The sequence below is a fragment of the Pseudomyrmex gracilis genome, unplaced genomic scaffold (assembly GCF_002006095.1).
Source record: "Pseudomyrmex gracilis isolate BER0280 unplaced genomic scaffold, ASM200609v1 scaffold_15, whole genome shotgun sequence".
Lineage (NCBI taxonomy): Eukaryota > Metazoa > Arthropoda > Insecta > Hymenoptera > Formicidae > Pseudomyrmex > Pseudomyrmex gracilis.
In genome coordinates, this window is record NW_018020599.1 from 1,110,132 (window position 1) to 1,131,142 (window position 21,011).

Here is a 21,011-nt window from a genome sequence, read left to right on the forward strand (position 1 = left end):
ACATTGCAGAGTCACGGGCACTTTGTGCGAGTATCTGAATAATTTAGAAGCGCGAGATTGCTCGGATAATATTGATAGTACAAAGCGGTTATCGTCTGTGTGTTAAACGCAGTTGTAAAACAGAGGTTTCTGGAGAGCATAATGAAAAGGAATTTTTCTCAAGGAAATGAAAAGGAAGTTTTCTTTGTGTGTGTGTGCGTGTGTGTGTGCGTGACACGACAAAATATAAAATACCATCGAGATATGCAAGCAACATGTAATAAAATAGAAAAACTTTAAAAATATTATCTTAACAAACTTATATTTTAATTTTGAAAACAATTGTCGAACTTGGAATCTTCTTATCATTGACAAGTAAGGTGTAATAGCACACAATGGATACTAAATACACATTTCTGGTTACTTCTATTGATGATTAAAAAAACAAAAAAAAACGCGGAAAATAAAGGTATAATGAAGCGCCGAAAAGTTTGATTTTTGTTCTTTCGACCCAATTCCCGAGACAATAGTCGACAGAGGTTTCTTTTTGTCCGGCGCTCGAAGTTCGTCAGCGCGAATTCAAAACGTTTCAATTTCATCCGTCCAATCCTATCTATTCCCAACACTATCTCCACGGTCTCGAGGTCGTTTAATTAAAACTTGGCTCGACCCGGCTTGACTAATCGCAACTGCCAATTTCATGGTTTTCCTGCGGTTACCGCGTCTCGAACAAGTTACCACCCTCGTGCTTAAATCTCTCCTTATTACGGATGAACGATGTTGCTACGTGTCTGTTTTTTACGACGCACTTAAAAATTCGCACTATCTAATTTAAATGTTTACCGTTTCAATTTTATTCTTCTAATAACCGCGCACTTTTTATTGCGTTTTTATTCATTTTCAATAGTTACGGAGATTTATTTGTGCATCACAAATGGACAGAAATTTATCACAATGGCGAAGAGATTTATTTATTTGTCGCTTGAATTGCCGCAATAAAAAATAACAATAAATAACCGTTTATATTGTCGGAAAGTATAACGGGATTTTGTTTTTCTGCGTTATAACCGGATTCTATTTTGCTCTCTCCCTCGAACACACAACTGATAGTGTCGTTGCGCTGTTTCGAAATTTACAAGGCGTACAATCTACAGGCGTATCGTTTCGGGGCAAATTGCATCACGCGGCAAAAGTCCTTAACCGGAAATTGTATAAAACGCGCCACGCAAAAGCGTGTGTGTGTACGTGTGTGTGTGTGTGTGTGCACACGCTGTTTTATCGCGCTCGAATTCGCGTATCCGTTTTTCGATACGCGTTAGTTGCTACGTTCCGTCGTCATCGGGTTACCCAGCTCGAATCTCGATACTTTCTCCGAATTGATAACGATAATTGCGTGTATCGCTTGTAAAAGTTAATTTGACACAATTAATCAACTAATTACAGTTTTTGTTAAAAACATGCTTTTTTCCACAATCATTAATTGTAAGTACAAAAAATTAAGATGCGTATACATCACATGCTGTTAGTAATTAAGTCCGTGTATTTTCAATAAGAAACACATTACACACAAATATTTATTTTTAAAAACACATTTATTTTACACTCATATTCTTCAGATGCAAGTTTTTTAATAGATTTTATTTTGTCTGTAGTTCCTTTTCGAGTCAATTTTGTTATTTCCAGACGAATGGTAAAGCTTGTTTTGTCTCGCAAGGTGTTATTGTCACGCTCGCGAACTCGTTCCGTTCGAATTATTATTAAGAGTTCGGTCGATTGCAGCAAAAAAAAAAAAAAAAAAAAAAAAAAAAAAAAAAAAAAACAGGACGTGTCATATCATACATCGGCGGACACGATTGTCTCACGGTCGCGAAAAGGATCGAGTTGTGTCTGACGAATGTTTAAGGATACTACTGACCTGGTATACTATAGAGGGAGACCGAGCTGTCTCTAGAGAAGCGCGCCGAGCCCCCGAGGCTTCCAAGGGGACTCTTACCACCGCACTGGTAGCTGCGAAGCGGCTTGGCCGGCGGCACCCCGCCACCACCTATCCAACCATCCAAAAAACCAAACAAAAAACCAATGTACCCAAGTGCTCTCCGAGGCTCACGTGTCTCTCTCGTTCTCTCCGCTACCTCGCTTAACCGTTCGACGTTCAGTGCACATGCAGAAGTGAACAAGAGGTGTTTCGATTCGCGCGACGTGGATCCTCTTTTTTCTTTATAAGTAGACTTAAACCGGTTTTGAGATTATTAATAGAATCTGACAAAAATTAGTAACAAAAACTAGCCGGAACTCAAGTTCGAGTTTCTCGTCTTTTTCGTATAATTTAAAAAGTCACACGTGTCTATGATATAATTTGATTCTTACGAAACATGAGATGATTGGAATTAATCTGAACACTTTCTAAACAAGTAATTGCGCATAAGTTTTAAATGGAATGATTAGGAAAATATCAAGAATAGAAGGAAAGATGTGATTTTTTTTCAACAAAAACGATCGCTTGTATACTAAGTGACTGTATGATCGCGTGATTATATGTTATTACGAGATAAAAAAGGTGAGAACTTGTCGACTTTTACATAGATGCACTTCTCGATTATGTCATGATCATGAAAACGTCAAGAGAAAGGTCTTCTTCTTTCAAAAACTGCTTTTGTCTATGAGTGAAAAAAGAAAAAAAATCATTCTTCGAGATGTGACAGCTCAAAGGGCGGTCGCGTTTTTAAAACTTTGCGAAGTGGATCCGCCTCGTCGCGATAACTCGATGATTAATTACGACCGATTTATGGTTGGCTATTCACGCGGTCTGAATTCACTTTTTGTTTTTCGGCAGTTCAGTGCTCGTGTAAAACGTTTCTCTCGACTACAAAGAGAACGCACGTGGCAAGCAGAATGAGGCCATCCTTTCCCTGTGGAAACTAGCAGCAGGCAGTTTGTTAAGTGTTCCTGATTAGGTCTCAAATAGCGCTCATAACCAGCGCGGAGAGACGGTCGTAACGATCTTCGTTCAATGATCAAGTATCGAAACGACCTCACAAACTTGTCGATCGAAAGCCCGAAGACTGGATAGCGATTGCGTGTGTGCGGATGTTATGCGCTCAAAGCACGAAGCACGAGGTGTATGCATTGGGAAAAATTGATCGAGTCGGTAGAATTTCAATAGAAATGTATTAAAAAAAAAAAAAAAAAAACAACTACATTACATTATGTGTAATTTAACAACTTTTATATTGTGTCTCAACATTGTTATTTCCACAAAAGATCTCTCTTTACCAGCCGATTGTTTCACGAAAATTACGTATAAATTGTCATCTAAGTTTCTACGATATAACTTTTATATAAACTTTTATAGCGATATTGATGCAAATACTTTCGACTTCTCGAGTCGATTCGACCAATTTTCAGAAGTGAGACGATCAGGAGGAGTTTTACGTTCCTTTGTATATCGCATATGGATACCGAAGTTATCGATGGATGTAGCATGTCGGCTGCGCATAAGGTGACCAGAATTTTATGTTTTATCTAAAATGTATTCCGAACGCGATCCGTAAAACTCTTTGAAATCACAAGGAGTCAGAGTTTTCAGCTGACGTTCAATAATTCGTCCCGTTTCTTGTGAACTTTATCCCTCCTCTCGCGAAATCCTTTTGAAAAAGTCATATTCAATATTGAAGTCTCGAGAAACGTTTGGAAATTTCGCGGAAACTGTTCTATTAGTTCGGAGATGAAAAATGGAATGTGCTCTTCTACGTCGCATCGATCTCACGATGCAGCGAGATCAAAGAAGCTTCTTCCGAGAATCTCAGGAATTCATCCTGATGCTTTTAAAGGGGATTTCATGTGTTTCTGGTCACCTTAGTCGTAAGATGTACGAGGGAAATGCAGAGTTACGCGGGGGGGCGTGCGCAATGTTTGTTCGATAAATCTTGGAGGAAGGGTGGTCTAAAGTGAAAGAGAAATGCTACATAGACGCTAGAGAGACGCTACTGGGAGCATCAGGCATGAAGGGAATGCATATGGGCGCGAAGCAGAAAATTTACGTTGTGTGAACAGCCCAAAAGTTATCATATCGCATCGTTAAAAAAAGCGTTCGTTATGTTTCGTTATGAAAAAAACAAAAAAATAGCTAAAACTACATGTTATTTTGTGGAAATGTGTCAGAACAAATTTTATGTTAATTTTTTTCAATCCTCTGTTCAATTCTTATGTCGTTGATGACTCACAATAGCAATGAGAGATATTTTTGATATTTATTATGTCTTACACAAGATAACGATTTCACTACTGCTAAAATAAATGTGAGAACTAAAAAGTAGAAATTTGATTTCTAAAACACTATTTGGGCCGCTCATGTGAAGCGTCTCGAGTGCGAGACTCGTCGCGCGTCGTCGATTTGCGTAAAAACCGCTATGTGGGAAACGCGGAATGGGATTGCGGGCCTTCGTATACCTGGCGTAGTGAGGGTTTTGGGCTGCGTCGGCGTCGCGTTCGGCCCCCCGACGACGCTCGACGCCGCGGGACTGTACGCCCTTAGGAGCGGCCCACCGCGCGGCAAGGTGCTGCTTCCGCCCACGTAATATCCGCTGCCCGACGTCGAATTCTTGGCCGTCTGCAAGCAAAAAGAAAAAAAAAAGAAGTTATTTAGGTTAATCCGAAGGCCGGGAAATGACAGCTATTTGTCATTTTTCACGCCGACAAAGAATTTAATCCGCGTGTGTAATAAAACGTCGATGTCATCTTTAATTAAGCGGCGCGATATAATTGATATTGATTGAGGAAGTCATATTATAAAGATGACCAATCCGAAATTTTTCAGGTACGATTAGACCGAGACCGCTATGGCGATGAATCATCACGATAGATGCTTATTCATTCATGTAAAATATATGAGTGTCTCCGAACTATCGCTTTCGCAACAGGTTTCAAGAGTCAGTGTCGTTAACGTTAGCTTTCCAGAACGAATTTCCAATACGGCACTTTTTACGATCACTTAAACGCACGCTATTTGTATTATGTCGGTTAGGTCTCCACTTTCCGACACATACAAACTTTCATCAAGCATAAAGAAAAATGTGTTTAACTTTTTTGCGAACCTCAGTTGCAGCATGACTAAAAATCTTTCTCTGCGCTATAAAAAAAAAAAAAATAATATACAACATTTATAAATAAATCATGATAAATATTTATAATAGTTTATTTTTTGAAATGTCATTAGTAAAAGTAAAATCCTGAAATGTTTCTTGTTTTTAGCTTTTATGAAAATGCGCTCTGAAATGTTTATATTCGCGATGAGATGAATTTGCAATTCCGCTCTTGCTCGCAACATGGAATGCTTAAAGTATTCACCGGTGCCGTCTTGTTATTTTGCGTTGCATGTCTCGTCGACTTTCCACGAAAGATCAGCTTTCTCATATCGATCGCGGAATGTGTGATGCACAAAATATATATTAGCGATCCCGCATATACCTATCGCACAAATATATACGGTTAATAACGTAAAACTTTCACGAATTACCACATCAACGTTGTACAATAAAACTATCCGATAAGTTATTTAATAAGCCGAACTTCGATTGAAACTGTTTATTACATTAAAAAAAAAAAAAAAAATTCAAAAATTAAAAGAATAAGCAAGAAATGAGTTGAAAAAAAATAAAAATTTATTATTTTCAAAACTAAATAACAAAAGTAAAGAATTGATACTTTTTTCAAATTGAAAAAAAGTTTAAAAATCGTTAAGTTAAAAAAGTTGGAGCTATGCAGCATAAACTACACCGCAAAAGTTTTATTTGTTCGAAGCGTGCATACGTTCCGAGCAAAAATCCTGCCAGTTCTTAGTTGGATAGCCGGTTTCGCGGTATATGGGCGATCATCAACGACGACCTGCATTCTCGTCGTACGTTCTGAATGGCAAAAGTAAGAAGTCATGCCCGGTAACTAAAATGGGTTACCTTAACCCACGACTGTGCCACAAGGCTTCGCTCCCTCTTACCGATTCTGTTCTGGCGAGCTCGCACTCGGCCGCATCGATTTCGCTTTAGTCGTTGTTTACCATCGCCGTGAGTTCGGCTGGCCGTCTGACTCGCCGGAAGAATTGTCTGAGAAAAGGGAGAAAAAGGAAGATTCATCTGTGCGCCAGAGAATCAACCGATCCGAAGCGAGCAACTTTTCTTTTTTTTTTTTTTTTTTTATCAAGAAGAAGTTTTCCGAAGTTCGAAAAAAATCTCTCTCCGCGAAGAAGAAAAGAATTTTCTCCTTGGAATTATTTCGCTCCCAGACGATTTATGTGTATCCTCCTCTGTGGTATAAGCAACACATCTTAACCCACCGCCGAGAGGAAAGAAAAATAATTGCTTTTCCAAGCAAAACGATCGTGTCATTGAACGAAAAGAGAAGCGAGACAAATATTCCTTCTGTTTTCTCTTTTGTGAAAAATATAAAGAAAACTCGGACAGTTGTCGGGGAGTTGTCGTTTGGTGTGCTTTTGATTATAGAGATCATCAAACGCGAAACTCAAGTGTACCGTCGAGGCATCTTTTGAGCGAAAACGGAGGGTCGAGCCATCGTTGCGTTTTATGCTTTTAGTCGTGGAAAGCTGTCACACGCCAAGCGAAGATATAGTCGGAGCGAAGTATCTTCGTCTTTTTCAGCAATCGCGTCGAGTGTACCGCCAAAGTGTACATCGCGTTTAAGGTTCAGTTCTTTTTTTTGCTCGCGTTCGCGAGTAGTTGCCGCGGAGTAAGAGGTTTTCATTTTTCAGCGAGCGAAGGAAATATCATTCAGAGCTGTTTTCGCGAAAGTCGAAGTTTATTTTCGAAAACGATATAATAACAAGCGAATGACATAGAGAGAAGATTACCGTGTCGTTGTTTCGAGCGCGCAAGGTGTCAGTCAGCGAGTGAAAGATAAGTTGCGAGGAGAGAGAAAAAAGTTGCGCGAGGAGCAAAGTGAAGAAGAAATCGACTGATAAAAAATCGACACGGCAAGTGCAAGAAGAAACAGCGAACAGAAAAGAGATGCCAGGTAGTTTTCCGCAGTTTGACGAGAAGGAAAGACGAGAACTCGAATCTCCGTGTGTAAAAACGAGTACCAGCAGACGAGTGAGTAAGTTAGTAAAGGAAAAGTTGAGCGGATAACGCTGCAAGACAATCCTCTTTTCGTGAGCACGATCAGATAGACGTGGGATAAGATTAAATAGAGGAAAGGCCGGAGCGAGCAAACCAAGAGATAAAAAAAAAAGAACAGAAGTAGAAACCTTCTGTTGTGAATAAGTAAAAGGCAAAGGCGGCGTACAGAAAAAAAAAAAAAAAAGAATAAACGAGAAACTCTTGCCGCGAAGCGATTAAAGAAGTAGCAGTTAGAAGCAACGAAGGGCAATGATCAGATAAGAATGAAGAAATTCGTAACGAACTTCGAAATTAGCATTCTCCCTCTTTCGTTCTCGATCCTTGTGAGCTTGTTCGCCGTAGCGGTTTCGGGAATATCGACTAAACTTGTCGATATTGAGAGGAATGTCGTCGGCACGCCGATGCACAGCGTCCAGATGACGCAAAAGAACTACATTCAGGTGAGAGGCGCGTGCGCGAATGCGGAGAAAAGTTTTGAAAATTATTTTTTGAAATTAATTTTTAGAATTAATTCGCGCTGCTTCCTGGTGTACTTTGTTATTTAACAATCAAATATACATGAAGAAACACGCATGATCACAAACCGTAAAAGAAATTTTAATTCAATGTATAATGATTTTACATAATTTGGTTTAGTTATTTTAAACGCGAGAAGAACTTTCTTTTAATTTGAACGATATACAATTGAAATATCTCATATATACTATGTATTCTAAAATAATAACTATAAAATTTACGCAATTAAGGTTTTGTTCTCGCATTGTTGAGTAACGCGATTCCTCGTAGGAATTCGCCTCTAATTGCTAAATAGCTTGTAGTAATAGTTTAAAAGATAACTAATTAAAGTTTAAAGCCACGGATTGCGCAGTGAATCCGTGCCGCAATCCGTGAAATATTTACTGAAAATGAAAAGTTAACAAAATAAATCAATATATTACCAAATAAAAGCGGCACGCACATGTTTTTAACGAAGCGTGAAAACTCGCGAGATTTCTAACGATTACGTGAGCAACAAACTCGGTCTATTCCACGTGCAAAAGAAATAAGTTTCACGCTTATTGCTTAATTTTCGTTGACCATTCTAAGAAAATATCGGTCGCGATCTGCATACTTGTTTTTACACATCTGTACCGATCCGAATATCCTTCACTATTTTTGTCAGCAAATATTTGTGTGTGAACGATATGTAAGAAAACATTAAAAGAAAGAAATATGTCTTTGGCAAAATAGATAAAAAGGTTTGCAATAGTCGATTCTCTTCGTCGTATTTGCAGTTAAACTTTTTAAATTATAATCAATGATTAATAAAATTAAAGGTTACAACTAAGGGCGCACTTAAAAAAAGAGTGTGCGAGATTTCAGAAAGTTGTTTTGGCAAAAAAACAAAAGTAACTTGAAGTTAATTAGAGAATTCGCAGATACACACAAATAAAAGTGATGACAATCTGCGATGTCTAGTGCATACATAAGCATCGTTGTAATTAGACAAGCAGCGCACGCGATGTTGTTAGCTAATTATTCTCTCACTGTTCTCATCTTTCAGTTTCTCAGATGGGAGTTGCCGGTACCGGAGATCCATGAATTTACATTTTGCCTTTGGGTGAAGTCGACTGACCTCAAGCATCATCACTCGATCTTTTCGTATTCAAGTGAGTGATCTCAAATAAAAAAAAAATCAACACACATCAGTTTTTACTTTATCATCTTGCAATTGTCGAGCGCAATTTATATGCATACCGTGAAAAGAATATCGAGATACAATTACCTACCGTATAACAAATAGCGCAATCCATATTTCGCAAAATAGAAAAATAAAAATCCATTGTTTCGCAATTTATTCAAAGATATGCATTACATGCGCCTTGCGTTATATCGAAACAAAAATGTAATATTCTGCAAACGATAGATAAGAACGGCGTTTGCGTTCGCATCTAAACGCTCCGTTTCGTCTCTTCGAAATTGTTTTAACCGCTTTGAGACAACGACGAGAACTCTTTTCTTTTACGTTACTATTATCCAAGCATTCACTTGTGTACTTACTTACACAAGAGTCGTTCACCGTGTGAGAGAGTCGGCGGAAAAAGTGTCTTCGTTTATATATGGAAAACGCGTTCCATCTCTTCGCTTGTGCGCCAGTACATCGCATGCACTGTCTCGTTGCAGTTCAGTAACATGTTAATGACCGTTTTGCCCCGTGGCGGTACTCTCTTTACGTGCGAGAATTAGCGCTACCGGTTCCGCTACTGGCGTAACGCCAATTACTCGAATTACAAAATCTTATTGCTCACCGATATCTGGCGTAAGCGGAGCTTGAATATTCATAATGAGGTTATCGAGAGCTGTTTCATTTTTTTGTTGTAATAAAAAAAATGCTAATCTCTTCGTATAATGTGTTCGCGAGAAATCACAGAAAATAAATTTTTCTCAAATAAACAATCACGTATTTACACGTGGATTTACACGTGTGGCCTTGCGCTTTTTTAAGAAAATTTTGTAATTTTCTTTCTTTATTTTTGAACAATAAATTATTTATATTCGAAAAGTGAATATAAATATCTGAAGATGAAAAAGTTAAATAAATTATCTCTGAAAAGATCGCGTGAGAGAAAGAAAACAATGAGAGACAAAAGGAACAAACATAAAAATTGACTTCATACATATCTCGCAACATCTTGAAGAGAGATCGCAATACACAAACATAATCCTCTTTCGTTGTCAAAGGGAACGAGGAGGAACGTTTGATTCGATCTTGGATATCATCGCGCGGAAGAAGCATTCATCTGGAAATCAATGGCGTGGAGATATTTCGAAGGCCGATGCGCGTACAAGAGCATCGCTGGTATCACATATGTCAAAGCTGGGAGAACCGGGTCGGTCGTTACGCCCTATGGGTCGACGGACATTTGAAGTTACAAGGTCGCTTCGAGAAGGTGAGTTGTGATACATCGATTCGCACACACAAACTTTTCAAAGTAAGACCATTTTTCAACCTCATCTAGCCGGAATCCAGAATTCCGCTTTGGACTCTCAATCATTTTTCTATTTTCTTTAAATAGAGAGAAAATTCTTGAAATTTCTTTGAATAAGAAATCCTTCATTATACGGAATTGTGAACATGAGAGAATTATTTGTTTGACAATGTCTTTGCAGATGATTGATCACGTAATTCCGGGAGGTGGCGATATCGTTTTGGGTCAAGAATACACGGACTTCAATAAAGGTCTCGAGGAGGGTATCGAGGGTTCGGTTTTGGGGTTCAATCTTCTGCTGGCCTCGGCGTTCGATTCTCTCGACGACGACCAGTGGAGAAGGCTTTCATTCCAATCGACTGACGAAGCCAGTCGCGATGAGCAGGCCGCGATTCCCGCGAAAACACAGACGAAAATAGCGATCGAGCACGACGCGGATTCTAGAGAGACGCGTACACTTGACAGACTCGTTTCCGTTCGATTCGCACTCAACCCTAATTGGTCCCGAAGAATTTTATACAGCAACGACACGAAAACGACGAAGATTCCCGCGTCACAGCAGCTGCGAAATAACGGCACGCGAGAAGAAAAAGAAGAAACACCACCGAGTCGCAGACACGCGATCGTCCTCGACGACACGATAGGTGAAATCGACTTGTCGGAGAAATTGCCAAACGCCGCTTTGGGTCTGCAATTGGTGAAGCTGTCTTATGTCTACTGTCAGCTGGGCAGAGGCAGTCCACCGATTGGCGGTCCACTGATGCTGATCTCATGGAGCAGAACACCCGTGCGAGTATTCGGTGGTGCCATCATAAAAAACGTCGGCAATGAGTGCGGCAAATTCTGAGGCAGTTTTCTCGAGCATTCACGCGTGTGAGACAAAGAAGATGAAAGACACGTGCCTCGTCAGCGGGAACAAGATAAAAATTTCCAACGCGAGTAACGCTTATATGTAGGTCGTAGGCATTTACTCAAAATGTAACACTCCGTAATTGAGTTGGTGCCATCGTAACGAGTCTAACGTAGCCATTGATAGATTTTAATTTTAGTTTTTAAGTTAAACTTATATAATTTTTACTAGAATAAAAACTGTTATAAAAATTTTCTGTGGTATTTTCAGAAATGAAAATAATTGCACAATAGAGCGTGTATGCACGTTAAACACATGCCATACTATATTGTCAGCATGTGACTAGTGTCGACATGTAATATAATGTTGTCAAACTCAATATTAAAAATTAAATTATTAAAAATTAAATTATTTCACTTTAGAAATGTGTTATCCATTTGTTTTTTATCTTTTGTAATACTGATGGCTCTCGTTTTCGTATCGGTTAAACTGCGAGTACAAAGCTTAAAAAAACAATGCCGACAAAAAATGTTGCAGGATGTCAAACGAAACGCGCAACGTTGTACCGTTTTATCGTTAAACCTGACTTTCCATCACAATGCGTGTTACTAACGCGTGACTCTTGTGATTGCGCAATTTTAATGTTCAAAACCACGCGTTTCTGACCGCGCAGGTCTTCCCGCGTTTTACGAGTGGACGCTTCGCCGCTCGCAAGCGATTTCGTTCCACTTTGCGTATCGATCCACTTTGTGCGTTAATTAGTTTCAACGGAATTCTCTCGAATACGGAGGAGGAGGAGGACGGAAATGTCCCGCGCCATCAAAAACCGCTATATACTCCTGGCGAAGTTGTCGAATATCAACGGCGTAGCTATACCGTATAATAAATATAAGAGTACGTTGTACGTTAAGCAAAAATGATTAAAGTACGAATTAACAAATTTATCGATTAATCAGTGAAATAATCAAAATGAGAAAAAAACAATTTCTTGATAAGTTTTTTTTCGGATTTCTTTGAAGCGTTTTAGTAAATTCAAAGAGAAAAGTCCCAGCTACGCCATTGTCGTTTCAGCAGCGGTGTTCCTTTGTGAGCAGAATTCGACGCTGACATCCCATGGATGTGGATATTCCGCTGACGCTGATAACGTCGACGAACGAACGCGGCCGGCTGCGTCTGAAGATCCGGCGCGGCCGGAGGCGCTTTTCTTCAAGTGCGGAAATTCCGGTGCGTCTCGCAATCCTGATTGCCGCTGGCGAACGAAATATGCTGTCAAATCACGATGTAACCCGATTCCTCGCTCTCGCGAGATGTAGTCATACGTTGTACGTCGTATTCGCAAAATGACACAACACTTGCGAAGAACAGTCGTCGAGATCAAAACTACACATGTAACGTATCCAATTTTAGCAACTTTTAATTAAGTCGCACAATGCCACAACGACCATTATATCACACTCAGCGTAAGCTACAACGAGTACAATGCCAAACAGTTCAGATGTGGAAATTACATAAAGCAAATTACATCAACTATGCGTTTTCTCCGCTTTATTTGGAGAATTTCGTGCGTTAATTCTCAAAGGCGCTCGTTTGTGTGCAGCCTCTTTCTCAGAACCAGTGACCATTTGAAGAGCGTGTATATTACGTTTTACTAGGCACGCGCGTGATGGCATTTGCTAATAAAAAGAGAAAAAACGGAGCGCTCAGTTCTCTTGTACTTTCGCCGCGTGAGGCAACGCGACAAACAGTTTTTTTCTATATTTGATGAATGAAAGATTAAAATATAAGATTTTTTAAAAATAAAATATAGAAGTATATAGGTTTTTTTTAGAGAAAGAGAGAAAGAGAGAGAGAGAGAGAGGGAGCTTATACATAATAAATATTTATTAATAAATTATTATCGAACCCCGATTGAGAGAGAGATAGAGTCGCCGAGAGTTTATATGAATAATGTATCGTATTAATCTCACCCGGTGTGCTTCGGTAGTCCATTAAACACGAGGATTTGGCCGTTGTTCAAGTTGTTAATGAACGCTGATATTAATTCAAGCGTGCGCGCTTGCACGTGCATGATATCTCATAATCTAGTGAACTGTAAAGTCGTTAATATCTTTATTTCTTTTTACACAACTCACTCATAATTTTAAATGGTACTTATATAATTGTTATTTATAATAAAGAATAAAATTACAATTACAAACTAAAACGCATCTAATTATGTTTTGTTTGCAGTTAGTTTCTTAAGATAATATCGTACTTTGTATTAATTACAACATTGCGTGACACTGTAAAAGGAATTTAATTGCTCTCTGTCTCTCTCTTTCTCTACTTTTATAACGTTTTTCACAAAAACAAAGAGATCTCAGATACGCAATTATGCAAAATATAATTCACGCTGTTACAACATTTGCACGACATTGCGATCCTCGTGTCTGTCTAAAATAACCGTCGTAATACGCGTACATCCGCGTAATAATGACAGACTAGAAGTTATATAACGCAAAACCTGTACACGGTGTATCCGCTCATCCGCATCCGCTATATACCGTACGAACAAGTCTAACCACTTTCGCGTTTGTGATTGATAGGAGTTAAACTTCGAGATCAGTTACTGAGATAAATCAAGTTTTAATAAAAGAGAATATTTATATATACAGAAAACACACAAAAAAACATCGATTATTATTTTATCAAAAGGAGATTACAAGAGTTGCAAGATTATTACTTCAAAAATATATTTCACAATAAACAAATGTAATCGTTGATTTCACTTCTAGTGTATTTTAAATTTACAAATAAAATACAAATAAAATAATCAAACATAATAAATAACATAGCACCAACATAACAATAATAACATAATAATAATATATAATGTATTATAAATTATATTAAACTGTGTAAAATCCCCGGATTTCCGTAAAATACGTTTTATAAATAATTATTTATGATAACCAAACAAATATAGAAAAATATGAAACATCACATATACAAACTTATCACGAGAATATAAATGTTATGTTACAAGAATATATGTGTATATTACTATTTTTGTATTAATCAAGATTAAACATGTCACGTTTTATGCACATCACGTTTTCTAGGTTTTTTTCCCACACTTTTGTAATTTGCATAAGTCATAAAGTCATATCATAATCGTAACACGGTACAATATCTTAAATTGTATATGTGTGTCATATATATATTTTTTCTGTTTCTACTCCTGAAGCTAAAATTACGCTTTCACTTTCACCAAAATCGCTCGTATCGCTCGTATCGCATTTGAGATCGCGGGAGCAGTTCCCTGTTTCCATTTCAATAGACAATATTTTTTTTTTTTTTTCACATTCTCGTAGCTCTCGTAGAATCATGTTTGTTCATTATCGTTACATGTTTCGCATTGAGCACATCCCAGTTACATCAGATAATAAATTTGTGCTACACAACAGGCGCACGTTCAGTGTCAGATGATGTAACTGTTATTTAAATAAAAAATTTCACGTTCAAAGTACTCGATCTATCTAAACGTTCATTTTTAAAGTAATAAATTTTTAAAAGCCTCTTTTAAAACTTCTGTTTATACAACACATTAATTATTTTTAAGTTTTCTCGATAGACCAATAATATCTCTTCCAAAAGATATACGTGTCTTAAGAAGTCAAAGAACTTTTACAAGGTTAGGTTGTAGGTCATAAAAAGAACGAGTTCAAATTTTTATGACTCAAAGGATGACGAAAAAGATGAACATCGAAGAGCTGAGCTATGTAACACATATTTTTTAAATGCTCAGTAGCAATGAAAGTTTATATATCTAGTAGTACAGATTTAAAAAATGGCTAATATCATACGACAGATGTATAATTATCTATAATAGTTTTAATGGATTAATATTAGAACGTATAATTATGCGATTGCATTTACGTTTAAAATCAAGAAAGTACGTTCTTTTTTCTTATTTACGCACGCATGCACGCACTCCGGCGTCTCATAATTTCTTTAAAGACTCATCTGGTAAACTCAGGGAGTTACCGCAGCCTCGTAATTACACGGTGCGAAATCGCCTTTCGTTTGTCGAAGCGGAGTCGTCCTTTCGCCGTCGGTTTCTTCCGGTATCCGATAAAGAGAGAGAAAACGTTTCGGACGGAAAAGGTGAGAGCGGGGGACGAGAGAGAGAGAGAAAGATCTGCATTTTTTCGAAACACCTAACGTTTCCCGTAACTTTCCGTCTCCGAGCACAAATAGATACAAGTACGTACGCAGATTGTAGACGTTTGTAGACTTTCTTCCGACTAGATATCGCGTCGTTGTTCGTTTTTGCGCGCAATAACGCGCGCGCGCGCGCGCGCAAGCTTAGAATTGTTCAAGTTCGAATAACCGGCTATCGGATTCGACTGTGTGCCAGCTCTCTATCTGTACACGTAGCATTTTCAATTTTCTATTCATGTTATTCATAGTATCTCGAGCGCGATTTTCTCGACGAAGTAAAAGGCGTTTGAGATTAGTTTGTCAGGCGCAATCAAAGAGAATATCTTACACGCCTGATACGATGAAAAATGCAACGGGAATAAATATCTTTTTAAATTATCTACTAAAAGCACTCTAGTTTTAATCCTCACTATACACTTTCGAGCACATTATTTCTTTTTCACATTCTGTAAAAAGGAGAGATAATGCGTTTTCTGCAGCTGAGCTAAAAAATATGATCTTTAAAAGCGGATAATAAGAAAATTAAGATAACACCGTTTCAGCAATACTTTAATACCTTTGACGTGGCCACGGCCGTTTCAATATTGCGGAAATTTTTTTCCCCGAAAAAGAGGAGAGGATTCGAGAGAGCGATTTTCACTTTCGCAACTTTTCTATTTGTTTTTATTCAAACGAAAATACACACGTATGCAAATATACAGATAAGCTTTCCTACGTGAATGTAACGGGAGCGTGTAATTACTTTTCATAATGAAGCAAACAAGAGATGCGTAGGCACGTAAAAATGAATTTTATTCTTCTAGAAGAGAGAACAAAATTGCTTTGGCACGTAAACAAAAAAATTTATGTGAACGGAAAGAAAAAAAACTCCCGTGCGCAACGAGAAAATCTTCATGATACTTCCGAAAAATAGACACAGCGAGCTTGTAATTATGTTATTAGCACGCGCGCTAGAATGAAAAGTAGAAAATTTAAATTAATCGCTAAAGACGCTGACATAATCTCGCGCATTTGTTCAACTTTGTTTCTAATCCGGAATATCTATCAAGGAAGGGATCGCGTTAATTAGCCCGCGTAATTTCCCCAGGTGTAAGGTTGTAATTTATTAGCGAGCAGGAAATAGGCAGTGTTAATCCTATCATTAAACCAGAAGCAGAGACTGGCACAAAAGCCGACGATGCGTGCCGGCGCTCGTTAGAGAAATCGGCAGCTGGTAATGAGGAAAAGCATACACAATTAGAAGCAAAAATCACGAAGACTCGCACGTGGCCAAGCCGAGTTGTTCGACCTCGTTCGAGTCGATTGTCGGCGAGCTTGTTATGTGCATGCTCATAGCGCATGAATATCAAGTGCAAGGATACTCCCCTTCCCCGAGATTATTTCAACCCCCCACTTTGTTTATTATAAAAATACGATAAATTTATATATACGCAATATATATTCCACTATACGCTTTTCGACGGCAGAGAGAATAAAACATTTTATTATCTGCGGGATGTGCAAAAAAGTTTGATCGATAACCCTTTTCCCTTTCGTGGGTGTGGCACGATGAAACCAATATAAAGTTTCGTCATAAAAACACACATCATGTATCCAAGATAACATAATAATCTCGCTGATAGGCAAAAATACACAAATCGCGGTTCATACTGTCGATGTGATTATTGCGGATAATGATAGAATCGCAAACCAGTTCAGATCTTTCGTCAAGTGATTATTGCTGCTACAGATTGTGCAACGAGATTGATACTTTTCACATTCAAGCAATTTTCATATTCAAGCAATTTTACAAAGCGATTACGTCAGAATGAAGTTAATTAATCATTTGAGAGTCAAAGATCGTGAACGTGTCATTGCCATTTGTATCAGTTGCAATTAAACGTGGCACTAAAAGTGCTCGAAAACAATTAATTAATTTAATTATAACACTGAATAGAGAGTTGTGTATATATATAAATATACACAACTCTCTATAGAAAATACTCGCATTTAACACTGTAACGCACGTGTATATATAATACGTTCCGACGAAAAAAACAACACGCAACACCCACCAAAGTGAGCTAATGTTTATGCCGCAATAGGTTTGAAATAGATACGAGTGCATCAGCAAGTAATAGCAATTATATTAATCATCAAACGATCTTTGGTGAATTCCAGTGCGCGATATCTCAGGCAGAAAGTGTGTCAGAAAATTGCGTGCGCGCATTTGAAATGTAGATGCGACCCGAGTGATTTATAATACGTACGTTTCTGCGAGTGCGTTCAGAAACACGCACATCTGAAGTGTATTTGTAAATGTAACACTTACAAGATGTTTAAAAATTACAAACTTATTGATAATGACCTCGTTATTATCTAGTTATTGTGTTTATTTTTCTCCGTAATAATTTTCTATTGGACATTATTATATGAAATTAGCTCTGAGAAGAGGTCGTGATAAACAAGCAAGATACAGTAACGAGGCAGAATAATTGAAGTGCGGTAAGTGAAAGCGCGAAACAGCTCGATTGGACTGAATTAACCGGTTCGGATCAATTCCAATGAGATCAATACAAACTGTCGATCTATGTAGCTCTAGGTCCGTCAGTATTGTCTGTAACAGGATTGTCTGAAACCAACGGTCAAACGCAACTCGATCATTTAGCTTCGTGGGAAAACCCGCTCTCGGTCGAGCAAGCGTTTGCTCCAATTTTGGTTTTCTCCCCATTAACATCTCGAGTAACGCAAACGAACGTAATGACGTCGATGACTCACGGTATCTTAAATATCACTCGCTTAAACGCGCTTTGAGCCCGGTTGCGAGCGAACGAACGTTCGGAATCAACTCGGTGTAAATTTTCTCTGATATTACCAAGAGATTAATATTGCACGCATAAGGATGAATATATTTCAAAAGTTACTTCAAATATTAAAGTATTTAACACGCGCGTAATATTTACCGTTAATTGATTTAGCAATATAATTACACGCAAAGATATTAATTAAAAAAACATTATTGAGATTTAATTACATTATTTAAATTAAAAGAGAGAAAAGAGCGCAGATAGTAAAAAGTGAAAAAAACAGAATTAAAACCAATTAATATTAAAACAAGAAACGACTAATATTAAAAACTTTTATTTATACATCGCAGAGATATCGAAGAAAATTCTAAATTCTATATTCACGTGCAGATATTATTTTAATTCGTTTAATCATCAAAAATGATATATGTAATAACATATATCATTTAACATGTTTCGAGAATCGATCAAAGATCTGTTGTTAGAATTAAAAGTGGGATAGAAAGGCTTTGCGCACAACACACACGTTTACATAACGCGATCGCCGAACTCGAGAGAAAAAGAGAGAAAGGAGATTTTTGGCGACCATACCGTGCATTCTGGCGATCCGGTTTTGAAACCCGATGAGCCGATACCAGTCATACGATACGTAACCAAGCAGGATGTCAGAATATATGACTCGTACGCCAATTATAAATGAGCGAACATCCCGAACTCATCCTGATTAAGTGGACTTTCGTGTGTAGAAAAAAAAACACTAACTTTCTTTTTCCGTAATGCTCTATTAAGATCGCCCGTTCCACATCTCGGACTAATTATATCACGGAGACCGTGTTTTTCTTTTTGCCACTTCCTTTCGTTTTCTCTCTTGCTTAGTATTATATTACAATTTTAATTAAATTTACGAAAGTAAATGTATAAGATATATAATAATAATCATATTAGCAAGCAATATATTAATTTTTTTAATACGCTCAAAAAATAAATATCTTTTTATATTGTTTTTTAGTTAATTAATTAATATCTTTTAAACAAGTTTAGCTCAAGTCAAAACTAAAAAATACATCATTCTCTTTTCAGCCACAATCATTATGTCAAACACAGGCGTGCGTTCGCATAACGAACGCTCGAAGAGAAAGGAGACATTATTAGTCTTGAGGAACGCTTTTTTTTTTTTATGCATCTTCTGAGTTCTGTTTTTGACAATCAATTTCGCGCAACAACTGGCAGCAACCGTTATTCTAAAAAGGAAAAAACTTTTCGGTCTGTTCGACCTCGACCGGGTTCGATTTGTATAGCCGCGAGGCACCTCCGGAGATCCCGCAAAGCCGGACGTTCGGATTGCGCCGGAACGTGTTTCGCAATTTGCTTGCGTTTCCCTTACGTGTTACTTTGTACCTCACGCACCACGCCTGTCCTCACTTTCTATAGCATCGGGAGGAGAGCACCGAGAGGGAAAAAGATTGCGGTCGCTCTGCGCGATGACGACACGTTCTCGCCACCTTCTCGAGATTGCCTGACCGCGTTGGGTTCTCGGAGCATTTGCTCCGTTCCAGATTCGCCGTTCTGGTATTTAAAAAAAACAAAAAAATTACTTGCTTCTACGCTCGTTTAGAAACCTTCTGCGAAACGTGAAATTGAAGGATGCAAATACTTTATTAATATTTCCAAGCCGGCACTTTGACATTTAGATTCAACAAATCGATTTGTAGTTCGAACGGATGATTCAAACACACACGTTACGCTGGATCAGCGAAATGTATGCAAATTACAACCGATGAACTGTCTGATTATGCGGATTAATCCGGTAATCGCATGCGCGTTGGAAGCGCCTTTTAATTTTGCGTGAACGTTTAGACATGCCTCTCTCTCTCTCTCTCTCTCTCTCTCTCTCTCTCTCTCTTTCTCTCTATCTCTCTCTCATGTCGCAAACAGCAATATGTAACGGCTTCTGGCGATCAATTGCAAATATGGAAATAATCCGATAGACATGGACCAGATCAGTGACGCATAATGCGCGCATAGTGATCGATGTCGTTTCGTGTCAGAATTCAATAAACTATTCGCTGTCAGCGCGTATCATCCCGAGCTTGGCTATTCGCGTTATTGTCTCTCTTTGATTGAAATACGCGTTCGGTATTAGAGAACCTCATCATCCCGATCAAAAACTGAAGATTACGTAATGCGCGTAACACTCGTAAGATAGAGGAGAAAGTTTAAACGACGAGAAACATCGTCGTCCCGTCTCGAGATTACGAATACGCGCGTAATCGAAAAATCACTTGAATTGCCTCTTTTACGTGTCCATATAATCTCTTTGCTTCGATGTATTGCTTTTATGTGTCCGTGTTTGACGTTCTGTCTCCCTGTCGTGTCACCAGGAAGTTTTTACGACGCGCACGCAGTTGGAAATTTCGCTTTCTGTACACACGTATCTATCACACACATAGAACATCTAATTGTTATTTTCTGCTGATCGTGTCATTGATAATCTAAATTACGCAGATGGCTCGTTTAAACTAATTATACGGTTATCAACCCGAGCTGTGTGTGATGTAATAATCCCGATTATATCAGAACATAACAAACAGCGAGCTCGGTTACGTCGCATCGTGTTACACTTGCATAAAAGCTGTTGCATTAGCGCGACTTCGGCTATTTAACCCGAAGGCCAACACCGAGCCGGTATTTATCTTGGGTAGCTCATGCACTTTTATAAAGCGGATCAAGATAAATTGCGGCTAATAGCGTGATAGGGATTTGGGGACTTAAGAAGCATGAAAATCACATATCGTTCGGTAACCATAAAAGAAAAATAAAGTATGTCGTGTTTTTTTTTTAAGCTGCATCGTAATCTTGATACAAATTAAATGCGCACATTAACTCGGTTAATTATTGCATTTTATTTGCACGCTATATCCATCGCGCGTGTTTTCACACGCCGATACACATTACCGGTTTTCAAGATTAATATTGTCACAAAAGACAAGTGTGTGAACACGCGACCTTGATTATTTTATGACGTCCGTGTATTATTGTTAGAAATTATCGTTACGAATCGCCGAATCTTCGGAATTCCTTTTCAAGGACAAGGAGG

The 21,011-nt window shown here is 38.2% G+C and overlaps 2 protein-coding genes across 2 annotated transcripts in view; one reads left to right on the forward strand and one right to left on the reverse strand.

Annotated features, from left to right (window-relative positions):
- Nucleotides 1-21,011, reverse strand: part of LOC109863955 (coiled-coil domain-containing protein AGAP005037) — a 78,273-nt gene that overhangs the window by 33,549 nt on the left and 23,713 nt on the right. Inside the window, exons 7-8 of the mRNA XM_020444673.1 lie at nucleotides 4,431-4,588; nucleotides 1,895-2,037 (exon numbers count right to left, since the gene is read on the reverse strand). Of these exons, the coding sequence (XP_020300262.1) occupies nucleotides 1,895-2,037; nucleotides 4,431-4,588 (301 nt within the window). The remainder of the gene's footprint in view (nucleotides 1-1,894; nucleotides 2,038-4,430; nucleotides 4,589-21,011) is intronic.
- LOC109863953 lies at nucleotides 6,042-11,271 on the forward strand. Its single transcript, XM_020444672.1, has 4 exons — nucleotides 6,042-7,546; nucleotides 8,650-8,755; nucleotides 9,828-10,036; nucleotides 10,257-11,271. Exons 1-4 carry the CDS (start codon nucleotides 7,370-7,372, stop codon nucleotides 10,920-10,922), a joined length of 1,158 nt encoding a protein of 385 aa, XP_020300261.1. The 5' UTR covers nucleotides 6,042-7,369; the 3' UTR covers nucleotides 10,923-11,271.